At 45.6% G+C, this 26,077-nt stretch overlaps 1 protein-coding gene across 4 annotated transcripts; it reads left to right on the top strand.

The window, feature by feature from the left end:
* The first annotated feature begins 936 nt into the window (after nucleotides 1-936).
* RELB (RELB proto-oncogene, NF-kB subunit) lies at nucleotides 937-24,461 on the top strand. 4 transcript variants are annotated; one of them, XM_087940173.1, is made up of 13 exons: nucleotides 937-1,477; nucleotides 2,449-2,617; nucleotides 4,711-4,768; nucleotides 5,616-5,667; nucleotides 8,061-8,551; nucleotides 9,228-9,385; nucleotides 12,085-12,176; nucleotides 13,295-13,426; nucleotides 14,749-14,853; nucleotides 16,197-16,412; nucleotides 17,530-17,598; nucleotides 18,852-18,929; nucleotides 20,796-24,461. In XM_087940173.1, exons 4-13 carry the CDS (start codon nucleotides 5,652-5,654, stop codon nucleotides 21,140-21,142), a joined length of 1,704 nt encoding a protein of 567 aa, XP_087796299.1. In that variant the 5' UTR covers nucleotides 937-1,477; nucleotides 2,449-2,617; nucleotides 4,711-4,768; nucleotides 5,616-5,651; the 3' UTR covers nucleotides 21,143-24,461. The 4 variants fall into 4 exon arrangements, with proteins under 4 accessions (XP_087796299.1, XP_087796297.1, XP_087796298.1 ...); XM_087940171.1 differs by lacking the exon at nucleotides 2,449-2,617 and adding an exon at nucleotides 2,302-2,377; XM_087940172.1 differs by lacking the exon at nucleotides 2,449-2,617.
* Nucleotides 24,462-26,077: the final 1,616 nt, after the last annotated feature.

Raw genomic sequence — 26,077 nt, 5'->3', positions numbered from 1 at the left:
TAGACGAAAGCTAATAACTCACTCTCGGACATGCAAGCTGGGGAATTCTGGGAGTTGAAGGCCAGGCATTTTCAACTTCAACATTGCCAAGGTTGTCTGTTCATTTTTATTAAGGAGGTGGACGGGATGCCTCCAGAAATCATGGGTGCTCCATCACTGGAGGCTTTCCAGGAGAGATTAGACGGCCATTTTGTGGCAGAACGATATAGGGCCTCTTGCTTGAGCAAGGGGGTTAGACTAGAAGACCTCCAAGGTCCCTTCCAACTCTGTTATTCTGTTAAAAAAATAACCCGAATGCCTTTAGATTCCACCGTTGCATTTTTACAATTGACTTTGCCTGATAAGTGATGTGGGATCAGTGAATCTGCGGTATTTCTTTTTTAAAGTTAAGTTTCTTTTCCCTCATTTTCTTTTTCTTGCTTGGGGGTGGTGGGTGGGGGTGGGTTGGACTCGGTTGTGATGAGCGTTGGCTGGCTGGGGAATTCTGGGAGTTGAAGTCTTAAAGTGGCCAAGTTTGAAGGACCCCCCCCAGTATAGGGTCTCCTGCTTGAGCAAGCGGGTTGGGCTAGATGACCTCCAAGGCCCCTTCCAACTCTTGTTATTGAATAATAATAATAATAATAATAATAATAATAATAATAATAATAATAATAATAATAATAATAATAGTAATTCGCATTCTTTCCCAGGGGCAAAACCAAAAACAAAAGCTCCGAGCTTCGATCCCGCTTTCTGGAAATGCAAAAAAAATAATAATAATCGTATTTTCTCTCCCTCCTTCCCTCCCTCTCCTCCTCCTCCTCCTCCTCCTTCCCCAAATTTGCTCTTCCGTTGTGTTTTTTCTTCTCCCCCCCCCCCGGTCTCTGCCTTGGCCCCGCCCCTTTTCCGCTGGGCTGGGGCTTTCCCGTTCCAAAGAAGTCTGACCTCATCGGCGGGGCCTCCTCCAATCAGGAAGCAGCAGCCGGCCCAGCAGGGGGAATTCCAAGGAACGCTCGGCCCCCTTTCGCGACCCCAAAGGACTTTTCTCTCTCTCTCTTTTCTCTTCTTTTCTTTTTTGCCTTTGAAAGAAAGGAAAGGGAAACTTAGAAAGGAAGGGAAAAAAAAAATAAGTTAGCACTTTTTTGGGGGGGGATTTTTTTTTTGGAGGGGGGGGTGGCAGCCTGCGGGGACTGGGGGGCTCCGCAGGGACATGAAAGCCGGTGGCCGGAGCGAAAGCAGCCCGAGGCCGGGAGTTGGTTCTTCTGTAGGTAGGCGGGGGCGAGAGAAAGTGGCCGGGCGGAGGAGAGGGTTGGCCGGAGGTGGGCTGAGTTAAGGCCACGCTGGTTCCTCCGGGCTGGGAGAGAGGCAGCCGAGCCTGGGTAGCAAACTGCTTGCCACCTGCCCCGCCCGGATTCCTGCATTTTCTTCTCCTGTCATGTTGCGGAGATTAGCAACTTAATAACGAAAGAAGATTTAACGCAATACAATTAAATTACAGGTACAGTATATAGATAACGTGTAAGAATATATACTGTAAGCCGTATTATGATTGGACTGTACGGGACTAAAACGGATAGAATGACAAGTGTATATAGACTGCAAGAGTCTTTCAAACTTGACAGCTTTTAAGATTTGTGGACTTCAACTCCCACCATTCCTCCTCCAGGCATGTTAGCTCAGGAATTCTGGGAGTTGAAGTCCACAAGTCTTAAACTTGCCTGTTTGGGTGGAGGGTTGGACGAGATCAGGGGTCTCCAACCTTGGCAACTTTAAGACTTGTGGACTTCAACTCCCAGAATTCCTCAGCCAGCAAAGCTTCAACCCTGGGAGTCCACAAGTCTTAAACTTGACCAAGTTTGAAGACCCTTGGTATATAGAGAATAGAATAGAATTCTTGATTGGCCAAATATGATTGGACACAAAAGGAATTTGTCTTTGGTGCATGTGCTCACAGTGTGCATAAAAGAAAAAATAAAACACATTCATTAAGAATCCTAAGATTACAACAGTGATAGTCATAGGATATTGATAAGCAATCAAATAGTAGGAAACAAATACAATAATACAAATTGTAAAGATACAAGCAACACTGTTATAATCATAAGCGGGAAGAGATAGGTACTAGGAAGTGTTATTATAATCTAGTAGTACAGGAATAATAGTAATAAAGTCTTAGTAAATAAGTTGACAGTGTTGTGGGAATGAGTTGTTTAGCAGAATAATGGCATTCTGGGGGAAAACTGTCCTTGTGTCTAGTTGTTCTGGTGTGCAGGGCTCTATAGCGTCGTTTTGAGGGTAGGAATTGATACCATTTTTGTCCAGGATGCGAGGGGTCTGAAGATATTTTCACAGCCCGCTTTTTGACTTGTGCAGGATACAGGTCCTCCATGGAAGGCAGGTTGGTAGCAATTGTTTCTTCTGCAGTCATAATTATCCTCTGAAGTCACTGTCTCTCTTGTTGGGTTGCAGAACCAAGCCAGACAGTTATAGAGGTGCAGTTGACAGACTCAATCATTTCCTCTATAGAACCGTATCAGCAGCTTCTTAGGCAGTTTGAGCTTTCTGAGTTGGTGCAGGAAGAACATTCTTTGTTGTGCTTAATAATAAAAGAAGATTAACACAATAGAAATAAATACAGGTACAGTATATAGATATGTGTAAGAATATATGCTGTAAGCAATATTATGATTGGACTGTACATGACTAAAACGGATAGAATGATAAGTGTATAGACTGCAAGGGTTTTCAAACTTGACAGCTTTTAAGACTTGTGGACTTCAACTCCCAGAATTCCTTCTCTGGTCATATTGGCTCTGGAATTCTGGGAATTGAAGTTCCCAAGTCTTAAACTTGCCAAGTTTGAAGACCCTTGGATGGATGGATGGATGGATGGATGGATGGATGGATGGATGGATGGATGGATGGATAGATAGATAGATAGATAGATAGATAGATAGATAGATAGATAGATAAACAGACAGACTCAGACAGACATGGAGATAGAAGATAGATACTGTAGATCAGGGGTCTTCAAACGTGACAGCTTTAAAACTTGTGGACTTCCTCCTCTAGTCATGTTAGCTCAGGAATTCTGGGAGTTGAAGTCCACAAGTCTTAAACTTGCTAAGTTTAAAGATCCTTGGATTAGAGCCTGGTTATTTTCATATATGTGTGTGTGTGTGTGTGTGTGTATGTATTTTTGTGATGTTTAACTGGTTATAATTCCTGGGAGAGTTTTTGGCATGGACAATCTATACACGAATAATAAAAAAATATCATAGTAGTTACACTGCAAACACTCTGACAAGGAGACATTTTCTGACAATCAACCAAGGGAACAGAAGTTGCCCTCGGAAGTTGTGGGAGCTTCATCACTTGAGACTTGGTGTAGGGTCTCCCGCTTGGGCAGGGGGTTGGACTAGATGACCTACGAGGCCCCTTCCAACTCTGATTATCTGTTATTAGGTCAGCCAATCAGAATAGAGCTGGAAGGGAGCTTGGAGGTCGTCTAGTCCAGCCCCCCTGGTCAAACACTATCCCATTTCAGGCTGGATAGCCCTGGTGTGCAGTATCCCAAGCGTGGGACTTGGGCCACCTAGGAGAAAACAGCATTTATTTATTTTTTTCCCCTCTTAAGTTTTCAAATACAGGAGAACCTCCCAGCAGTTCCACCCATTGGGGCTGCATGCTGTGCTTAGCCAGAGTTTGCTGGAGAATTACAAAGTTGGAAGGGACCTTGGGAGGTCTTCTAGTCCAACCCCCTGCTCAAGCAGGGAAAACCCTTTACCACGTCAAACAAATCTCTTCTTAAAGACCTCCAGTAATGGAGCACCCACAACTCCTGCAGGCAAGTCCTTCCACTGATTAATTATAATTTATCTTTGTCTTTAAAATTTATATAATTTATAAGTTTATCCTTGGTTCTGATTTCCTTCTCTCCTGGGTTAGTTTCCACCCGTTGCTTCTTGTCCTGCCTTCAGGGGCTTTGGAGAATTAAATTGACCCCTCCCTCCCCTCTTCTTTAATAACAGAATAACAGAGTTGGAAGGGACCTTGTAGGTCATCTAGTCCAACCCCCTCCCTTGCCCAAGCGGGAGACCCTACACCGTTCCTTTGTCGCAGCCCCTCAAATATTGGAAGACGGCCATCATATCACCCCCAGAAATGGTGTAGGGCAGTGGTGGCAAATCTTTTCCGGCTCCTGTGCCGATAATTGTGTGCACTTGTGTGCCAGCACACCAGAAGGCAATGCGTGCTGGGGCCCCTTCACCATCACGGGTGTAAAGTCTTCCTGCTTGGGTGGGGGTGGGGGGGTTGGACTAGATGACCTACAAGGTCCTTTCCAACTCTGTTCATCTGTTCATCTAGTTAAGATTTGGGCATGGCAGCTGGCATGTATTTACCACGGTTGCTGTGTCCCGGGGTCAGGGGATCCCTATTTGCTTCGCACGAGCAAAGTCGAGGAGCGTTAGGTGTGTTCAGATGCCCTGAGTTATTTATAACAGTAATAAGAGGCATGATATAAATGCATAAATCCATGACAACGGCCTCATTTTGGCGCAGACTGTCGGATGGTTCTCCAGTGGGTCATGCGAAGGCAGAAAACAAAAACAGAACTTTTGAGAAGATGTCTATCTCAGGAGTTATTGGTTGGAGTGGAGGTTTTCTGGAACGCTGACATCCTGATTTATTCTTATTTTTTTCCATCTTTTTCTATCTTTTTTTTTACAGGCCCCTCTTCTTGCCACTTCTAGCTTGTCCAGGATGCAGCCGAACAGAGAGACTTCGGGTAAGGATTTTCAGCATCTTGCTTTAAAAGGTGGTCCTCGACTTACGACCCCCGCCCCCCAGCTCAGCCCAACATTTCTCATGCTACGTGCAAACATTTTTGACGTGAATTCCGGCACATTGTACAACTTTGCTTTGCTACAGTTGCAAAGGGAATCGCTGCAGTGTTTTTAAGTGAGTCACCCAGTCGTTAAGTGAATCTGGCTTCCCCCATGGACTTTGCTTGTTAGAAGGGGATCACATGACCCCAGGGACGCCGCAACCGTCACAAATACCAGTCAGTTGCCAAGCATCTGAATTTTGATTGCATGATTATAGGGATACTGCAAAGGTCATAACCAGAGGTAGTATTTAGCCGGTTTGGACCGGTTCTGGAGAACTGGTAGCAGAAATTTGGAGTAGTTCAGAGAACCAGCAAGTACCACCTCTGACTGTCCCCGCCCCATTTATGGTCCGCCTCCCGAGTCCCAGCTGATTGGCTGAGTCTTCTTTGGTTGCCCTGCACAGGAGAACGGAGCTGGAAAGCAGGTTAGTTGGGTGGGGAAGGAATGGGGATTTTTGCAGTAACCTTCCCCTGCCACGCCCACCAAGCCATACCCACCATGTCATGCCCACAGAACCGATAGTAAAAAAAATTTGAACCCCACCACTGCTCATAACTGTGAAAAACAGTCTTAAGTCACATTTTTCAGGGCCGTTGTCACTTTGAACCAACTGTCGTAAGTCAAGGACTACCTGTATTCAGATCTGGGCAAAGGCTGAGCGAAATGGGAAGCTGATGTGGATGCTTGCAAATGGAAGGAAGATATCGTACTGCATAGAATAATGTCTCTTTTTTTCTTTTGCAGATGAACTAGGTAAGCACCTGGGGGTGGTTTAGGGGGATGCTGCCAGTGACAGGTAAGGAGATATTTGTCACCTAACCAAGTCCTTATTTTGAGGTTTAATTTTTCTCTCTGCTTTTATTCGGCATCTCCGTGAAAGTGCTGGTTGAGGTCATCCAACTAAATAAGAAAAAAAAAAAATCACCAGCAGCTGATCATGTCTTTTTAACAATTAAACAATTAAACAGTTTGTTTATACGTTTTCTCTTTACACACCTAAGTGTTTTGTGAGCAGTGCAGGGGTGCGATTGAACTGGTTTGGCCCGTTTCTATAGAACCGGTAGCTCCGAAGAGCAGCTGATAGCAAACTGGTTCAGGGTCAGCTGCTCTTCGGAACTATCAGTTCTACAGAAGCAGTTGACACCGAACCAGTTCACCCACCCGCCTGTCTGGCCTCTAGGCTATCCTTTATTCACGCATCAGCAGGAGAAGGTGATTCATAAATGTTGAGCATGCATGCGCAGCGCATATTTGGCATGCATGCACGCTCATTGAACCGGCTGTTATGGCGGTAGGGTCCCACCCTTGGAACAGTGTATTGTCTGGATCAGTGTGCTCACATAATAGTGGAATGGAATGGAATGGAATGGAATGAAATAGGAATAGGAGTAGAGTAGAGTAGGATAGGATAGGATAGGATAGGATAGGATAGAATAGAATAGAATAGAATAGAATAGAATAGAACAGAATTCTTTATTGGCCAAGTGTGATTGGACACACAAGGAATTTGTCTTCAGTGCAAATGCTGTCAGTGTAACATAAAAAGAAAAGATACATTCATCAAGAGTCAAGGATCATCAGGTAAAACACTTAATGATAGTCATAGAGTACAAATAGACAATCAAACCCTACTAGGAAACAGTCAATATTAAATCGTAAGGAGACAAGCGACAAAGTTACAGTCATACAGTCACCAGTGGGAGGGGATGGGTGATAAGGAGGGATGAGAAGATTAATAGTAATAGTAGTGCAGACTTAGTAAATAGTTGGACAGTGTTGAGGGAATTATTTGTTTAGCAGAATGATAGTACTTTTCCAATTAAGATAGTAATAGTAATTTCTACCTCTGTTATCCAATCATTGATAAAAACAAGTCCCATGTTTGGAAGTATTCTGTATCTTCTTTTTCTTTTAAATGTCCATCCGTCCATTTCTGCACAGTCTAGCATTTTTTAAATTACATCTTCTGTAGGTGTTTCTTCATTTTTCCCAGTATGGTGGTTTCCTTGCAGACGTTTCACGATCCAACTAGGTAACATCATCAACGCGAGGTGATGATGCTAGCCCTGATGATGTTATCTAGTTGGGTCACCAAACATCTGCAAGAAAAGCCCCCCCCCACCAGCTCAGAGAGCACCCAAAGACCCCCCACAATTCAGGAAAAGTTGGCTAAACAAGGTATGTGTCAGGGTTCCGGCGATTGCCCGAATTAAATCATGAGCCTCGAGCCAAGCATCAAAAAAACTCAAAAGTTTTATTAGGAGCAACATGTCAGCATTAACCTAAATGAAGCCAACTCTGGCATACGTAATTTACAGTCCCCTGTGATCCTGTGTCCCCACTCCCCCCACCCCCGTGTATCATAAATCAGATTCTCCAATGAAGCAGGTGTTCACAGGGCCGGGTGTCATCAATCACATTCTCCAATGAAGGATTTTCGAGGGCAGACGATCCCGTAGCCTAGCTACAATCTTTGTAAGATAAGTGTCAGGGCTCCATCAAATCCACTCTCATTCAAATCGTAAGTCTCTAACCGCATCTCTCAGTGTAAAAAAATATTGATTTATTAGGAGTGGCCATGTTGGCTTTAGCTGGGCGCAGCCGACACTAAAATACATCATTCATTTCCCCCTTGACCCTGGTTTTCCCCCCATACCCTGGATATGTATTCTCCAATGGGACACCTTCATAGCCAAGAATCATCAGTCATGCTCTCCAGTAATAATCTTGCACGCCAACAGCTTTGGGCTGCCAAGGCGATTATCTGAGGCATTTAAGGAATGCACTGCTTTCCCCCACTCCCTTTCTGCTGGCAACTAAAAAGACCAAAGGAGTTTTTTGTTTTTTTAAGTTGACAATAACGTTGGAATGTATTTCTGGTTTTAAACTGCTGTCGTGCTACTTCAGTTCTCTCCCCCACCCCACCTTGTTTATGGCAACTCGAAAACAGGCATAGGAACGTTTTACGAGTTGACACTATGGGGTGCTGGATGTGGCCTCCACTAAACTGTCATATGGGTTGTTGTTGTTGTTTGTTTGTTTGCTTAGCAAGTTGTCTGATCTTGATACTCGTGGTTTCCAAGCCACAATGTACGGGGGAAGTTGACTAATTGCAGCTTAGCTGACAAATCAGAGCTTGGACGAGCGAGTCGGTCCCAACCGCTGGGCTTTCTCCTCTTCGTTTTCTAGCCATCATTGATGAGCTGATTAAAGAAGATGGTTTTGGTGAGGACGGGGCCCCCAAGTTGATTCCCAGAAGCACCAACTTCGCCCCGTCGGAGATGGAAAGAGCTGGAAGGATGAGCCTCTTGCTGGAGCCTTATGGGGTCTCGGACCTCCCTACTCCGGGCTCACCCCAGGATTCCTTCCCCCAACAGCTGTCCCGGACCCTCAATAGTTTGTCTTTGCAGCCCCAGCTGGTCCCGAGGGGGCTGCCGCCCCTTCCGCTGCCCTCCAGCCGGGATTTGGACGCTCTTTGGCCAGCTCCCGGCCCTTCGGGGTGTTCCACGGTGGCCCCAAAACCTCTGGATGAAACGATGCGTGACCCGCCCAAACTGGTGATCATCGAGCAGCCGAAACAACGGGGGATGCGCTTCCGGTATCAGTGCGAAGGACGGTCAGCCGGGAGCATTTTGGGAGAAGGGAGCAGCGAGACCAACAAAACGCTGCCCACCATTGAGGTGAGCGACCTGGGCAGGGGGAGGGCGGAGTTAAAGGGCAAGCCCTGCCCATAGGGGGGAGGGGCTTAGAAGAGAGAAGCCTGGAAGGGGCTTCAATCCAGGTGTGCCCTCCAGGTGTTGGGATAAGGTGGCTCGCAGGTTGGACTTTTTCTCCTGGGATTGATAGAGCCACAAAATGCTGATTTTGATAAACTTATAGCCTCCGTGAGATTATTGTACACACAGATGGGAAGGTGAAGGTATTAGCAGCTCTGGGGGCCTAGAGGTGGAATTCTCGCCTCGCAATCAGGAAGCTGTGAGTTCGATCCTAGGTAGAGGCTAATATTTGGGATAGACTCTCCTGCTTGAGCAGGGAGTCAGACTAGATGACTTTCAAGGTCCCTTCCAACTCTGTTCTTTTAGTCCTTGACTTACAACTGCAACAGAGCTTAAAATTGGTGTGGCTAGACGTACCCAATTCCAGCAACCATGTTTTAGCCTCCAGTCCCCTAATCCTCTTGGTTGCTCTTCCCCGGACTCTTTCCAGAGTCTCAACCCCTTTTTTACATTGTGGCAACCAAACCTGGATGCCGTATTTCCAAGTGTGATAGGTTTTGCAGAGAGGGTAGTTCGGGGATAGTCTTAAGCTTGTGTGTGTGTGTGTGTGTAGCATCTGAAACCTTGGTTGTTTCTCCAGCTGCAGAACTTTGAGGGGATCCCGGAAGTGAAAGTGACGGCTTGCTTGGTCTGGAAGGACTGGCCTTATCGTATCCACCCTCACAGCCTGGTAGGGAAGGATTGCAACAACGGGCTCTGTGAAGTGACCCTGAAGCCTCGAATCAATGCCAGGCATAGGTATATCGCTCCGTCTCCGAGACAGAGGGTTTGGGGTGTTGAAATGATGATGATGGCCTGGGATGACCCCAGAGTGGGATACAAAAGCGACAGAGTCACCAAAACGGGTGAAGTCCCTTTAATTCCTTCAACTTGGCTTCAAAGCTCCAATTATCATTGACTGGAGGAAAAACTCCCTCACCAACAGTTGCAAAAAGGAAGAACTTCCGTTCAAACTCAAAATACCTATAAATTATAAATAGAAAAAAACAACAACAACACAAACCACACTGAAGCAATTAATGAGACAAGGCAGGATAAGGGCTTGGAGACATCCACAGATATCAAAATACACACGCTGGGAAGGATGCCAGAACTCAGATAAGAACTGAAAGACTAGAATTATTTCATGCTTTGCTTCCAGCACTGGGCCATGCGCAGTTTGTCCTTATAAACAGTCCTCACAGCTGCAGCCCGTGAAGGGGATCAGGGCCGTTTCCTCCCCCGTAGACGCCATTCACGTTGATCCCTTCTCCGCTCCTCCCTGCATGCCCTAGGATGAAGAGATAGATAGATAGATACATTTATTGTCATTGTACTCAGAAACCTGAGAACAACGAAATAAGAGGGAATGGGCCTGGGTCTTCCTCTGAATGCCCAGCTGGGCTGGGCCCTTCCCCAGTTTCCTCTACAACCTCCGGAGCCACACTCCCACTCCCTGTCGCCTGTTCCTCCTCTCCCTCGGAGTCAGACTCCAACAGGGGCATGACATGGCCCTTGAGTTGGGGCCTGCACACTGTCAAGGTTGATGTCGGCCACCACCCTTCCAGCAACCAAATCAGAGGAGGAGGAGGAGGAGGAGGAGGAGGAGGCGTGTGAGTCAGGGTCAGCATCAAGGCAACCTGAGAGCTCTGAGGGGGAAGAGGGAATGGAGCTGGCAGAGAGAGAGAGAGAGAGAGAGAGAGAGAGAGAGAAAGAGAGAGAGAGAGAGGCAGAGCCTGGCCATCCGTCAGCCTTCAGATGGAGAGTCAACAGCACCCCCAATCTGGGGCTGATGAAGAGGAGGAACAGCTGTGTCCAGTGTCAGGATTCTGACAGATGCCCTAATTAAACTATGAGCCTCGAGCCAAGTTGCAAAAGAAATCCAGTTATTTATTAGGAGAAACAGGTCAGCCCATACCCAGATGAAATCAGCTCTGTCTCCCATAATTTACGGCCCACCTATGACCCTGTCTCCCCCTCCCCCAGGGTATGTCATAAATCATGTTCTCCAACGGAGCACTTTCCGGGCTGTAAAGATCACGCCTCTCCGGTTGGTCCTGGTAGCCTGGGATACAGCCTTGAAAGAAGGTATGCGTGGAATGTGCCTCTCATTGTGGCTGACGTTCTGCTCCATCAGTTTTCCCCTCCTCCTGCCTATGGCAACTCGAAAGCAGGCCAGGAATACTTTACGAGCTGATGTTCAGTGCCAGATGCGCAGAAGGCAGAGGAGAGGAGAGCAGTGGAAATCTATGGGCCGGTCCTTGGGACGGAACAGCCACTGCTGCTAGTGAAGCCCCACCCTAGCTCTGGGGATAAAAGGCAGGGGGCGGAGATGAATAAATGTATATTCCTCTCCCTTGCCGGACAGACTTGTTAGCCTGTGGTGAGAGAGAAAGACTTTTTGACAGGGCTGCCAGTTAATTGATTTAACTGCAGAGGGGTTTGTTGTGTTTGGGGAGGGGGAGTTGGGTCAGAACAGTAGAACTATGACATCTCTCGATTACCGTCTGAAGCCACCGGGTGGTAGAAGCTGAATTTAAAAAAAAGAAACTTCCTAGCTGTCTGTTCAGACAAATTCAGCACCAGAAAAGTAAACACAGATGACTGAGGTTTAACTTCTTTATAAACATATAAAGTCAATTTTACAATACCAGTTGTAGAGTTCTCCAACACGAAGCAACCTCAAACTGAAGCAGACATGTTACAGGTTCAGAGCAGAACAGCAACTCGGGAGTTCAGAAACAGACATCGGTTTCACTTTAGTTCAGCAGGCAAGCAAGACACACAACAGAGGAGAGAAGCAGACTCAGAGCTTAACATAGCTTCAGAGCTGCAGAGCTTAATATAGAGCCACACCTACGCTACTTCTAGTTTCAGTTTCCAAACAGTCCTCACTGGCTGACTTGGTTGCTATCCCTATTCATTGTCTGACCTTGTTACCATGTTCTATTCCAGTTCATGAATATACTTCGACACTGTCAAATGGTTAACACTTCCAAATTTTCGCCATGAGGTACTTAAGAGGTGGTTCTCGACTTACGACCGTTAATTTAGTCACCCTTGGAAGGTGCAAGGGCCCACAAGTGGCGCAGGACTGGCTTTTACACTAAGCATGGTTGCCGCGTTCCCCGTGGCCACGTGATCAAAATTCAGGCACTTGGGGGGTGCAGGATCCTGCAGTCCATTCTTTTGTAACCTTCTGAAAAGCCGAATCAGCCGATTCACTTTACAACCGGGTTACTAACTGAACAAGGGCAGCAACTCATCGCCACTGCGCTGGGAAAGGTTGCAAAAATGGGGCCCAACTCACTTACCTGTCTCACATGGCGATGGACATTTTGGGGTTCAACGGGGATCGTAAATCCAGGACTGCCCGTATAAAAGCGTTTTGTAAGGTTGCTTCCTTTTGTGGCGGACTTTTCTGTTGTTTGAGCCCCAAACTGTCCTCTGCTTGACAGCTTTAACAACCTCGGGATCCAGTGTGTGAAGAAGAAGGACATAGAGGAATCCATAGACAAGAAGCTACAGCTCGGAATTGACCCTTTCAAAGGTGAGAAGAACTCTCTGGCGTGCGTATGTGGGTAGACAGACAATGGTTATTTTGAGTGTTGAATGCAGCGAAATTTCATTTTAAGGTATGTGCTGATTAGTGTACACCTAAAGGGACCATAGAATTCTATTCTATTGTTCTTTTTTCTATTCTCCTCTCCTCTACACCCTACCCTACCCTATCCTACTGGTATTCTATTCTAATTCCTATTCTCTTTTCTTCTCTTCTACTCTACTCTACTCTACTCTACTCTACTCTACACCCTACCCTACCCTACTGGTATTCTATTCCATTTCTATTCTACTGTACTTACTCTACTCTACTCTACACCCTACCCTACTGGTATTCTATTCCATTTCTATTCTACTGTACTTACTCTACTCTACTCTACACCCTACCCTACCCTACCCTACCCTACTGGTATTCTATTTTAATTCCTATTCTATTCTATTCTATTCTATTCTATTCTATTCTATTTTATTCTATTCTACTCTACTCTACTCTACTATACACCCTACCCTACCCTACCCTACCCTACCCTACTGGTATTCTATTCCATTTCTATTCCATTTCTATTCTACTGTACTTACTCTACTCTACTCTACACCCTACCCTACTGGTATTCTATTTCTATTTCTATTCTATTCTATTCTATTCTATTCTATTCTATTCTATTCTATTCTATTCTACTGTACCATTCTCTTCTCCTCTCCTCCCTTCTCTTCTCTTCTCCCCTCTCCTCTTATTCTATTCTGTTCCATTCCATTCCATTCTCTGCCCCAAAATAAGTCTTGTGAAGCCAAGTTGGAGAAAGCCATGAAGTTGGTTTCTGATACAGGGAATCCTCAACTTATGAGGGATCGCTTAGCTTCTGTTCTAAGTTATGACCTGATGTAATCTCCATTGTGGCAGTTCAACAAGAAATTCCAAGCTGGATCCTTCACTCCCAAACAATAACAAATGTCTCGATTTCCCCCAGGATGTGCTGAATGAAACCCAGGTTAAGAACCACGGTCCTGGGGGGGCGGCTTGTTATTCCCCCGTATGTATAGTATGTACTAGTGTCCTGCTGTAGACTCTGCTTGGTTCTCCAATCCTCTCTTGTTCTTTCGGCGTAGCTGGTTCACTGAAGAATCACCAAGAAGTTGACATGAACGTGGTGCGGATCTGTTTCCAGGCCTCTTACCAGGATTCTATGGGGAAGACATGGCACATGAATCCCGTCCTCTCGGAGCCCATCTTTGACAAAAGTAGGCAGAGTTTAAAGAGAAGGGAGAGGCCAAGGGTCACTTCAGGCTGGGGAAGGGAGTGAGGGAAGAAGGGATGGAGGGAGGAAGTTAAGGGAGGGAGGATGGAAGAGAAAGAGGGAAAGAAGAGAGGGAGGGAGGAGGAAGAAGAAAGGGAGGAAGGGAGCGAGGAAGGATGGATGGAAGGGAGAGGGAGGGGGAGAAGGATGGAGGGAGGAGGAAGAAAGGGAGGGGGAGGGAAGGAGGAAGGATGAAAGAGAGGGGAGGGAGAAGAAGGGAGGAAGGAGGAAAAAGGGAGGGAGGGAGGGAGGATGAAAGAGAGGGAGGGAGAGAAGGAGGGAGGAGGAGGAAGAAGAAAGGGAGGGGGAGGGAGGGAGGAAGGATGGAAGAGGGAGGGAGAAGAAGGGAGGAAGGAGGAAAAAGAAAGGGAGGGAGGGAGGGTGAAAGAGAGGGAGGGAGAGAAGGAGGGAGGAGGAAGAAAAAGAAAGGGAGGGGGAGGGAAGGAGGAAGGATGAAAGAGAGGGGAGGGAGAAGAAGGGAGGAAGGAGGAAAAAGAAAGGGAGGGAGGGAGGATGAAAGAGAGGGAGGGAAAGAAGGAGGGAGGAGGAAGAAAAGAAAGGGAGGGGAGGGAGGGAGGAAGGATGGAAGAGAGGGACGGAGAGAAGAAGGAAGGGAGGAGAAGAAGGGAGGGAGGGAGGGAAGGAAGAAGGGAGGGAGGGAGGGAGGGAGAAAAAGAGGGAGGAAAGAAAGGGATAGAGGAAGGAAGGAAGGAAGGAAGAAAGGAAGGAAGGAAGGAAGGAAGGAAAAAACTAAGGGCAAGTTAGAAATAAATTTTGAAGTTGCCAGAAGTTAGGAAGGCGATGCTGTTTGCGGTGCTCTTATTTATTGTTTTGGGGGACTTCTGATATTGTCTGCAGAGCTGTCTGTACCCTAAAAAAAAAACCATCAGGAAATATGGTCTAAAGAAGGGCTGTTATTAGTGATTCCGTTTTGAAACGGAAAGAAGTAGACTGCAGACTGTGAAAATAGCCTTTTTCTTTCTAGCGAAAAACGTGTTATGAGAAGAAAAAAAAAAACGGCCAGGGTTGGTACGGTATTTGTTATCCGGTGGTCAATAAAAAAAGAAACTTTATGCATCCTCACACAATTGTGGTGGGATTTTATTTATTTATTGCTATGGTTCTCTCCTGTCCCTCCGTGAATGACCCTAGACCAGTGGGGTCTCCAAACTTGGCAACTTTTAAGACTTGTGGATTTCAACTCCCCAAATTCCCCAGACAGCATTTTTTTTTAAAAAAAAAATCCTTCGCTTTCTGTCCGCACAGAATCCACAAACACGTCGGAGCTCAAAATTTACCGGATGAACAAAGAACAGGGAAGCTGCGCTGGCGGCGAAGAGTTTTATTTGCTGTGTGACAAAGTCCAGAAAGGTACCTGGGTAGGAATTCCAAGGTGTCACGATTCTGGCAGTTACCCCCAGCATGAGTCTTGAGCCAAATTTCCAAAACTTTAAAAGGATTTATTGGGAGTTAACATGTCCGGCACTGCCTGGGTGAAGCCGACTGTGAGACATGTAAATTCATTGTCACCCTTGACCCTGGTTTTCCCTCTCTACTCCCTGGGAGTATCATAATTCATATTCTCCAGTGGGACAACACATCCATAGCCAAGGGTCATCCATCATACTCCCCAGTTAGAATTTTACACGGCAGAAACTTCACTCAACTAGTTCAGGGTCTCCAACCTTGGTAACTTTAAGACTTGGACTTCAACTCCCAGAATTCCTCAGCCAGCAAAGCTGGCTGAGGAATTCTGGGAGTTGAAGTCCGCAAGTCTTAAAGTTGCCAAGGTTGGAGTCCCCTGATCTAGTTACTATCTTTGAAAACATTTGTGGTTTGCAGTTTGCAGTTTCGTTTTTGCAAGTTGCTGCACTGCTCTCCACTTTCTGTTGGCAACTCTAAAAAAAACCCACAGAAGTATTTTATGAGTTGACACAGAGGTCTTAAATATCTTTATTCTACTAATTTGATCAAATTAGGTCCTCTCTGGCACGGTACAATAAATAATCCTCGACTTGCAACCACATTTGCGCCCGAAAGCGAAACAGTTGTTAAGTAAGGATTGCCCCAGAGCGGGATGGAGCCCATTAAATGCCTTGTATGAATGTATGTTGTTCCTGGAGTGGGAGGTTATTCTTTTATATCTTTTTATTTCTTTCATATGGTGTTTTTATATCTGTGGAAGCTGCCTTGAGTCGCCCCGGGCAAGTATGCAGCCATATAACTTTCCTAAAATAAATAAAATAAATTTCACGATCTTTCTTGCGGCAGTTGTTCAGCGAATCACCCCCAAGTATTAAGTTAGTCAGCCGGCTTTTAAATGAATCTGGATTCCCCGCTGATTTCGCTTGTCAGAAGTGTGAAGTCTGGCTAGAACTTAAGATCGCGATGTGTCAAAAATGAACTTAAGCAGAGGCTTTGAAGAACAAAATCATTTAATTGATTAATAAGGTTAGGGCAAGACCTATCCTCACACACACACACACAAGATAGTTATGAGAAGAAGGCTACAAAACGTATGAAGAAAGTAAAGTCTTCTTATACCTTTAAGATTCTTAGAAGTAGAGTAACTGCATCGTAAAACTCTCTGACTTATATTTACATCTTTCCTGCAAAAGACAAATGTCTCTCGGGCAATGTTTACCTGTCATTATCTCTTCTTGAATTTGATTCCCAGCCATCCTAAGCGTTGCTTCTCCATCTTTACTTTGCAGAAGACATCTCTGTCATTTTCCGGAAAGACGCTTGGGAGGGCAGAGCTGATTTTTCCCAAGCGGACGTCCATCGGCAGATTGCCATTGTGTTTAAGACTCCTCCTTACCAACACCTGGACATCCTGGAGCCCGTGGAAGTGGAGGTCTACCTGCGTCGCTTGACAGACAGCGTTTCCAGCGAACCGTTCATGTTCACCTACCTGCCCAAAGATACAGGTGAGACAGGAATCGGAGAAACAGGTACTCCTTGGTTTACAAGCATTATTTACTTTAGTGACTTGAAGTGGTTTGAAGTAACCACTTCCCATCTTTTAAACAATTATAGGAGACAACCAAAAAGAACTTTTGGATTCTATAACTTACATCAACTGATATTTATCCCATTGTACATTAAAATTGACACATTCCCTGCCACTACCGCTTCTTAGAATTGTCGGAAGTGATTTTAATTCTAGATTATTTTTCAACTTAGGCTGGCAAATAGTTTTCAGGATTCCTGAATCCCGAGAGACTTCAGGGCTCCTCAGATCACACTTTAAGAAGCAATGCTTTAGAAGTGACAGTAATACAACAGGCAGTGATTCTCATCATGAAGCAACATATTTTCTAAGCACTTATAAAATACAACAGCACTGACAGTTAATAGCATTTAAATTTATATTATATCGGAGATGATTGGCCTGTCTCATAAGACATAAAGGGAAAGCGGTGGAACATGAGCCTTTGAAGGAAGCAACTTCGTTCGTTCTGGTCGGTTTAAAATCTGAAGCTCCGTGTAGATTTTGTGCTCAGTTTGGCCTTGTACAGCTAATTGGCAATTTAGTCATTGGCAGCATTTCAAGGGAGATAAAGGTGGGTGCTTATCAGCCTTATCCCAAAAGACGGTGGCGGACTTCTATTGCACTATTCACAAACTGTTTGGGACTCATTACGGGCTGTGAATGCACATAATTCACAGCCACTGAAATAAAAACAAGGTTTTGGGGAACAGCGTGTGATTGTTACTGTCTCAGGAAGCCTTGGTCAAAACACTATTTATGATGGTGGCAGCACTCCAGGGGCATGTGATCCCAGTTTGCAACCTTCCCAGCTCCGATAAGCAAAGACAACGGGGGAAGCCGGTTTTACTTAACAACCGTATGACTTTCTTAACACCCATGGCAAAAAGGTGGTAAAATTCGGCACGACTCATTTAACAACTGCAATGGAAATTCCAGGCCGGTGGTTGTAAGACTCCCTGTATCTTAAGAGCCTCAGCTACTTTCCTTTCTTCCTGGATTTGAACCCGTAGTAAGGTATCTCAGAATAAATGAATAGTTCTTTCTTTACACAGATACATACCGGGTCAACAAAAAACGGAAGCAAGGGATGCCTGATGTCCTGGGAGAACTTTCTGGTCCAGGTGTGTATCCATTGGGGGGTAAAAGCAGTGCAACATGGTGCTGGTGGAAACGGGTGGGGATTGTAGGAGATGACCAGACTGAGCCTGAGGGAGGGGGTCAAACACGTCATCAGCCACGAGTCCCTGTGCACCCACAAGAGAAATCCAGCCCCTCTTGAATACCGCTCTTATCTCCCACTCATTTCCCTTAAGCACCAGTTGGCCAGATTCTTGTAGAGAGCTTAAGCTTGCAATAAAACTTTACAACTCACTTGATTCTTCTTCTTCTTCTTCTTCTTCTTCTTCTTCTTCTTCTTCTTCTTCTTCTTCTTCTTCTTCTTCTTCTTCTTCTTCTTCTTCTTCTTCTTCTTCTTCTTCTTCTTCTTCTTCTTCTTCTTCTTCTTCTTCTTCTTCCTCCTCCTCCTCCTCCTCCTCCTCCTCCTCCTTGTACCCAGTGAAGCCACCTTCTTAGCTTTGTCATTGGCCAAAAATAAGTCATTTCTGGTAGTAGCTGACATACCATCAGATAGGCTGGGCTCTGAGTCTGTCCGCAACCACACAGCCTGTTGTTCAGGGGTGGGATGCAAATATTTTTGCCGCCTTTTCTGTGGGTGTGGCTAGGTGGGCATGGCCATGTGACTGAGCGGCCGTGGCTTCTTTTTTGTATGCAGCAAACCCCGCCTCCCGCTCCGTTTTTTTGCCTCCTGGGCCTCAGGGAAGCCTCCTGGGCAAAGCAGTAAGAGAAGCGAGGGGGATCCCGGCACAGCTGATTGTTGGAACAGCTGATCGCCGGGAGAAAAAAAAAAGAAATACCGATTCAGTCGAACCAGCATCTGGTTTTTTTTACTACTGGTTTGGCGGAACCGATAGCTGTTTTTTTACTACTGGTTCGGCCAAACGGTCGCATTTTTTACTACTGGTTCATCTGAACTGGGCCAAACTGGTAGAATCCTACCACGGCTGTTGTTATCCTCTAAAAACCTGCATTTGAACATATTGGTCTTATGCTTAAGACATTCAAGCCCCCAACCTATTCAGGGTCCTCCAAGTAGTATAAGGGAGGTTGGATCGTTCAGCCAGGTCCTCCTTTAGTGCTATTTCTAGCTTGATGGTCTCCTTCCTCCATCTTTTATTTCGGTTTTATTCTTGGGTATCCTCAGGAATGCTTGTTCTTGCCATGAAGGTGTTCCAAAATCTGAGTTGGCAGGCTTGGGGCATACCTGGGGAAACCTGACCTTGGTGGCCAGATGTTAATGTCCTGTTTGCTTCTCCAGATCCTCATGGGATTGAAGCAAAAAGGAAGAAGAAGAAGCCCGACTATATGGACCATTTCAACTTGACTCCTTCAGCAGGTCAGTGTGCGATCTCCCCATCCCTTGGTCAACCCCACACGGAAAAGCTGTCTCCTAACCATGAGCATTTCCATAGACTTCAGATCCCAGAATTCCCTAGTCACCATAGCCATAGATAAGAACTCTGGGAGTTGAAGTCTACACATCTGGAAGCGGTCAAGGTTGGGAAATACTGGAACCATCTGAAGATCTTCCTCCAGTACTGAGCTGAAGTGGTCCCCGATCCCTAGAAAGAGTCTCATTCATGGGCTGGAAAGATGTTGGGAAACTCCCAGCCAGACTTGAAGGAGGGGTCAAGCAGGGAACTAGCCTTGAATCTTTGTGCAGCTGCAAGAGGCATAAGCCTGACTCCCACTAAGTTCTATAGAACCGTATTTGGTTGTTTCCAAGGGGGATTCCTGTAATAAAGGTAGAACGCAATAAAGTTGTCGCCTTAGACCTTTCACGAGTGGATCTTCTCCAAGCAGCAGAAGATAAAGGAAACTGGTGGCCATGGTAATGTCACCAAAGCCTCACCCATATATTGCATGTAAAAGAGGCTGGGATTTTACTGTGTGGTTGCGTTCTTTAACTTAACCCATCTGTGGTATGTGGATTCAGAGACTATTGCCCTACGATCCACCCTTGCCCATCTAAAGGTTACAAACAGACAAACAGAAAATGTTTAGCAATACAGGCAAAGGTGGTATTCAGCCGGTTCTGATTGGTTCTGGAAAACTGGCAGCGGAAATTTTGAGTAGTTCGGAGAACAGGCCAATCCTACCTCTGACTGGTCCCGACCCCATCTATTCCCTGCCTTCCATTGAGTCCCAGCTGATTGGCTGGGTCTTCTTTTGCTGCCCTGCACAGGAGAACGGAGCTGAAAAGCAGGTTAGTGGGGTGGGGAGAGAAGGGGCATTTTGCAGTAACCTTCCCCCATCTGACAACCCAGAGTGTAACACAAACGTAACAAAATCCAAAACAGAAATAAATGTCCTTTAATGCCTCCAACTTGGCCCCACTGTTCAATAATTGTCAGTTGGAGATAAAATGTATTCAAAAACTGTCTTCAAAAGAAAGCAATACAGTCCAAACTTAGTGTGCAGATAGAGGTGAAATAAAAAATTAAAACAAACTACAATGAAGGAATTTCCAGGATAACGGACCAGGATAAGTAATTACCAACTTCAAGGAGATCACAAGGCACAATCTGTTGAAAGGACGCCAACCAAGATAACTTCAGCCCCAAATAAAACACACTTCGCTTCTGGCAACACTGTGTTTTAACCGTCTTTCTTATATACTATTCTCCCCAGCTGCAACCAATGAGGGGGATCATGGCCACTTCCTCTCTCATAAGCCAAGTTGTTTCTTTCTCCGTTCCTCCCGGCCTGTCCTAGGATGAAGAGGGGATGGGCCTGGTTCTTCCTCTGACTGCCCAGCCGGCCTCTGCCCCTCCCCAGCCTCCCCCACAACCTCCGGAGCCACACTTCTGCTCCCTGTCGGCTGTTCCTCCTCTCCCTCAGAGTCTGACTCTAACAAGGGCATGACATCCCAGGAGTGGGGAGGGAATGGGGATTTTGCAGTATCTTTCCCCTGCCACGCCCAACAAGCCACGCCCAACAAGCCATGCCCAACAAGCCATGCCCAACAAGCCACGCCCACAGAACATTTTCTTGTGGACCACCAGTGGTCCCTGGCCTACTGGGTGGCGACCACTGTCTTTAGAGTCGGCGGCACCCAAGGAATGCCGACATGGTCGCTCCTAATAAATCATTTTTTTTTTAAACTCTGAGATATGCGGCTAGAGATTTATGATTTGAACGGGGTGTATTGTTGGAGCCCTGACACCCGAATCCTACTCACAAATTTCGTTTCATTTTCCAGACTTCTCCCTGCCCTCTCCGGACGACCGGGGTTTCCAGGCCAGCATGGAGCGCATCACGTTGCCGGATCTCTTTGAGGAATTTGGTCGTTTTCCCAGCTTTTCACCTTACAGCGGCCCCAGCTTGAGCGATGTGGTGCTGCCTTCTTCTACGAGCTACGAAGAGAGAGCGGAACGGGAATTCTTGCTTGATGCTTATTCGGTCCATTCGGGCATCACCATCCCTCTGCCGCTGCCTGGAGATTGTGATCCTGAAGGTGTGGCGACCTTGGTGGGAAGCAGCATGTTCCCCAGTCAGTACAAAGAGGACGAAGAAGATCTAGAAACGGAGAACATCGCAGACGTGTGACGGAAGGGCCCTAGTCTCTCCACGTTGGGGGAGAAAACAGGAAAAAGACTTTTTCCTTGCTGACAACCGAAGGAGGGAAAAGTTGGTAGTGATCTCTGCGGGACGGCACTCTCTGTGAGAAGTGTTTTCTGGAGAAAACACGGAAGGGAAAAAGATTGCACTCCTTGTGGAATAATCCTAGAAGAGAAACAGCATCTTCGAGTGGGAGGGACTTCCTGTTTTCTCTTCCTCGATTCTCTCACAGCGCGTAAACTCCGAGCAGCGAGAACAGGAGGGATCTTCGAATGCCCGTGACGCTGCAGGATGGTTTCTTGCCTTTGGCTTAGTGTGCACAAACCTAGGTTGAAAAATAATATAGGTAGTCCTCGAATTACAACCACACAACGGAGCCCCCAAATTTCTGTGGCTGAGGGAGACGTTGGCGAAGTGAGTTTTGCCCCGTTTTACGATCTTTCTTGCCAGCGTCCTTAAGCGAATCCCTGCGGTTGTTAAGTCAGTCACACAGTGGTTAGGTGAATCTGGCTTTCCTCTACCGACGGCTTGTCAGAAGGTCGCAAAAGGGGATCACGTGTTCCCGGGACGTTGCAACTGTCATAAGTACATGCCAGTTGCCAAGCATCTGAATTTTGATCACATGACCATGAGGGACGCTGCAACGGTCGTAAGTGTGAAATACAGTCATAAGTCACTTTTTTCAGTGGGGTTGTAACTTCAAAACGGTCACTAAGTGAACTCTTTTAAGTTGAGGACTACCTGTATTTTAGGGCTTAGCATGATGTCAAAACACAACTGAGGATGTTTGGTCAAAGAAATCAGTTATGCATGCCACTGTTTTCATGCAATGTGTGTTATCAGTCACTGAACTATTCCTTAATATATGTGTGTGTGAGTGTGTGTGTGTGCACCCAGATATAAAAAAAGCCATATCAGTGCCTTTGAGCCAGGGACAAATGACAAATGACTTTCCACACACCCCCGGGACAGTTAATCCAGACCACTTGTTGAATATTTTTTTGGATTTTGGCTTCTTTTAACAGTTTCTGTACACATGACATAATAGAGCAATAGCACTTAAGACTTATAGATCGCTTCACAGTGCTTTCCAGCCCTCTCTATGCAGTTTTACAGTTAGCACATTGCCCCCAAAATCTGGGTCCTCATTTTACCGACCTTGGAAGGATCGAACTCCTGGCAGTGGGCAGAGTTGGCCTGCAGGGCTGTATTCTAACTGCTGCACCATCACGGCCAGTATAGCAATAGCACTTATAAACTGCTTTTCAGTACTTTATGGCTCTCTCTAAAGCGGTTTACAGAGTCGGCCTCTTGCCCCCAACAATCTGGGTCCTCATTTTACCCACCTCGGAAGGACAGAAGGCTGAGCCAACCTTGAGCCAGTCAGAATTGAACTGCTGGCAATGAGCAGAGTCACCCCGCAATACTGCTTTCTAGCCACAAGGAAAGAAGGAAGGAAGGAAGATAGCAGTAGCATTTACTTATATACCACTTCTCAGTGCTTTCCAGCCCTCTCTAAGCTGTTTACAGAGTCAGCCTCTTGCCCCCAACAATCTGGGTCCTCATTTTACCCACCTCAGAAGGACGGAAGGCTCAGTCAACCATGAGCCAGTGAGAATCGAACTGCCAAACTGCCGGCAGCCGGCACAAGTTAGACTGCAATACTGCTTCCTAACCACTGCGCCACCACAGCTCTTGGAAGGAAGTGGTATTATATGTCATGATGTAGTCGCATCAATGAGGCCAGGATGGAGGTGACTTATTGTGACTTTACTGGGTGCCTTTGCTTAAACATATGGCCAGATGTAGCTAGTGTATCATTAGGATACGTATACAGGGGGCCTTTCAGAGGCTGCCATCCCAACATCCTTGGTTATAAGGGGAGAGTCCTGCTATTCCCACGGAGGACTTCCGTCCACAATAAATTGGGTAAACTGAATATCTTCATCATCATCAAGATGCAGGAGGCAGTATTCCATTGTGCCTTAACTTATTTCCAAGAAGTCTGTGAGTGCAGGTATTCCTCGACTTAACAACAACACAATTGAGCCCAGAGTTTCCACCGCTAAGGAAAACAAATGAGTTTTGCCCCATTTTATGACCTTGCTTGCGATGGTTGTTAAGTGAATCCCTGAAATCGTTGGACATTGTAAAGGAATCTGGTTTCCCCACCGACTTGGCTTGTCAGAAGGCCACCAAAGGGGAATCACGTGACCTCAGGACCAGTGGTGGGATTTAAAAGTTACTACCGGTTCTGTGGGCGTGGCTTGGTTAACAGTTAAGGAACAAGAGTCGATTCAGGAGTGAGGGCACAGGTGGACGGTGAATGGCCCCTCCCATAGGGAATAAAAGAGGAGCAAAAGGGGAGTGGTGTTTGCAGGAGGCAATTAGTTCGTTTAATTAGTCTGAAGATTTCTTCCCGACTTCTTGCCAAGTAATTGCTGCTACAGTGTGGCGTTTGGAAGCTATCGGCCTGGCAACTCTCCAAGCCTGATAAAAATCTGTAGTTGTGAAATCTAATGAAAGACTGTTGGCCGGGATTTTGCTGGAGAGGAATTCATTTTAGCCTAAATAAAAGGGGTTTTACTGGGGCAAGGAGTCTGCTTCAGGATCTTGGGAAGCCTAGGTCAGAACACTACCTATATGCAAAGTAGAAGCAGTCTCGAGTTATATTCAAAGTTACAACAGCAGTGAAACAAGCAACTTATAACAGTGGCCCCCAACCTTCTGGGCACCAGAGACTGGTTCCATGGAGAGAAATTTTTTCCCTGGACCAGAAGAATGGTGGTTTCGTGTGCTGCCTCCATCCCGCAGATGGGACTTTGCTTGTTTGCGCAGCCTGGTTTATGGCATGCTATCACTTGGTACCAGTCCATGGACCAGAGTTGGAGACCCCTGACTTATAAGGTATCCCCAGATAACATGATCAAAATTTCAGTGTTTGGCAACTGGCATGTATTCACAAGAATTGCACTGTTCCAAAGTTACGGAATTGCTATTTGCAACCTTCCCAGCCGGATTCTGACATGCAAACTCAACGGTGGCACTGTTTCACTTAACAACCATGGCCAAAAAATGGTTGTAAAATCAGCTGTGACTCACTTAACAAACACCCTGCTTAGCTATGAAAGTTCTGGTGCCAATTTTGTTGTAGGTCAAGGAGTAACTTGTATACGTTAATCTGTTTTCATATGGGGTTGAGCCACAAACCTAATCTCTCTTAACAGTAGTTTTTCAAAAAAAGGTTTAAATTGGTGTTTTTGAGATTCTTTCTACCTGGAGAAATTACAAAGATTTATTTGGCGGCTTCTGTGTGCAATGAATCATTCTTTTTGTATTCCTAACTATCTTTCTTCAAAGCAGGGCATTTTATTTTTGAATGGAAGCAATCTTTTTTTAGATGTTTGCTTGAAAATGGTCAATGCAACACTGGACGATAGTTAAGAAAAACAGTTTTGCAACCCAGAAATCCTGGATTATTTTTATTTAGTTTTATTTTTCCACTGTTAAAAGTGTGTTTTCCCATAATAATCCCATAACAATCATCCATATCCATCTGGATTTGTTTCCAGTATGTTCTGCATATATTCGGTTCCATCAAAAGGCCTAAGGATTATATATTTGTAAGCAATGCAAAGTGGGGAAAAAAATTCCCCATCTTTAAAAAATGTCTCAGAATGCCAGAATTTTCCATCACTCTTACAACCTTCTCAGGGTATAAAGGAAAGGAAAGCTGAAGAAAGATGGGAAGCAGAATTGCAAATTTACTTAATAACCACTTCATTTAATGACCATGTTGACAGTCCCAATTGTGGCTGCTAAATCAGGATATTAACAGATATTAAGCAGTGGGAAAGAATTATTTATTTTTAACATACTGTTGGATTGCCAGACTCTGAAAAGACTCTTGATGGATTTCTTCAGACAACATAAATAATAATTAAATAATTCATAATTTTTTTAAAAAACCCATAAAATGAAAAGAAAGAACAAACCTGCATAATATAGGCCAGGCTTTGTGTACTTTCTGTAATCTTGACGGATAGGGTGAAGTTCTTCAGATGCAAGAGATGGGAAGATTATATATTTAAAAGCAAAATACCCCTCACGCATCATCACAAAATCTCCACAACTGTAAAAAGCCTACAATCTTGAAATTTGGCACGTATGTTCCTCTTGGCTTCTAGGTGCTCACTAAGAAAGGATTTTTCGAAATGACCATCACCTGAAAAGAAATCTGTTCCAAATGCAAAACACAGAGGAGTTTCAGTTTCAGAGCACCAAGTAGGTTTAGTACAGAACAGTTGAGCTAAGCCACGCCCAGGCTCCTTGCTGTCTCCTTGCTCACACAGCAAATACTGTTTTAGTTTCCAAACAGCCCTCAACTCTCACACACTGACAGGATGCTAGCCAGATGAATACCGATGGATACTAGTAGGCAGAGGCATAATTCCCCCCCCACCTTATTTTCCTCCCAAAAAACTAAGCCTGATCACATATAGTTTCATAGCGAAGCACACGGGTATAGAGCTGGTGTCTGGATAAGCATTTCTCTTTTAAGGTTTCTGGGTTGCTCCTACCTGAAACTCAAAGCCCACCAACAGCACTGCTGGGAGGATTCCTATTTTTGGTTGCTCTCTGAGCTTGGTTTTCTTGCAGACATTTCATCACCCAACTTGGTAACACCATCAATGTCAGGGTGTGGTGTGGTGGAGGGATTGCTGTCCGATTACAGGCATTCTTGCAGAAAAAAATACAGTTTTCTTACACGCATCTTTCTCCCACATGCTTTCTCAAGCCTCTGACACCCCTTCTGGGGTTCCAATAAGAAGGGATAACCCTTGACTTATGACCACAAGTGAGCCCAAAATTTCTGTTGCTAAACGAGACAACTACCGATATTGAGATTTCTGGTCATAGTTG

Source organism: Pseudonaja textilis, chromosome 10 (genome assembly GCF_049901715.1).
Source record: "Pseudonaja textilis isolate UNSWEBS1 chromosome 10, rPseTex1.2, whole genome shotgun sequence".
In the NCBI taxonomy this organism is placed as follows: Eukaryota; Metazoa; Chordata; class Lepidosauria; order Squamata; family Elapidae; genus Pseudonaja; species Pseudonaja textilis.
The sequence above is the reverse complement of the archived record's forward strand: the minus strand, read 5'-3'. Positions and strand labels throughout refer to the sequence as shown.

Coding starts and splice junctions, on each gene's coding strand:
- RELB (XM_087940172.1), top strand. Junction 17,599..18,851: donor GGGAGAACTTTCTGGTCCAG/GTGTGTATCCAT, acceptor TTGCTTCTCCAG/ATCCTCATGGGATTGAAGCA. Junction 18,930..20,795: donor CAACTTGACTCCTTCAGCAG/GTCAGTGTGCGA, acceptor TTCATTTTCCAG/ACTTCTCCCTGCCCTCTCCG.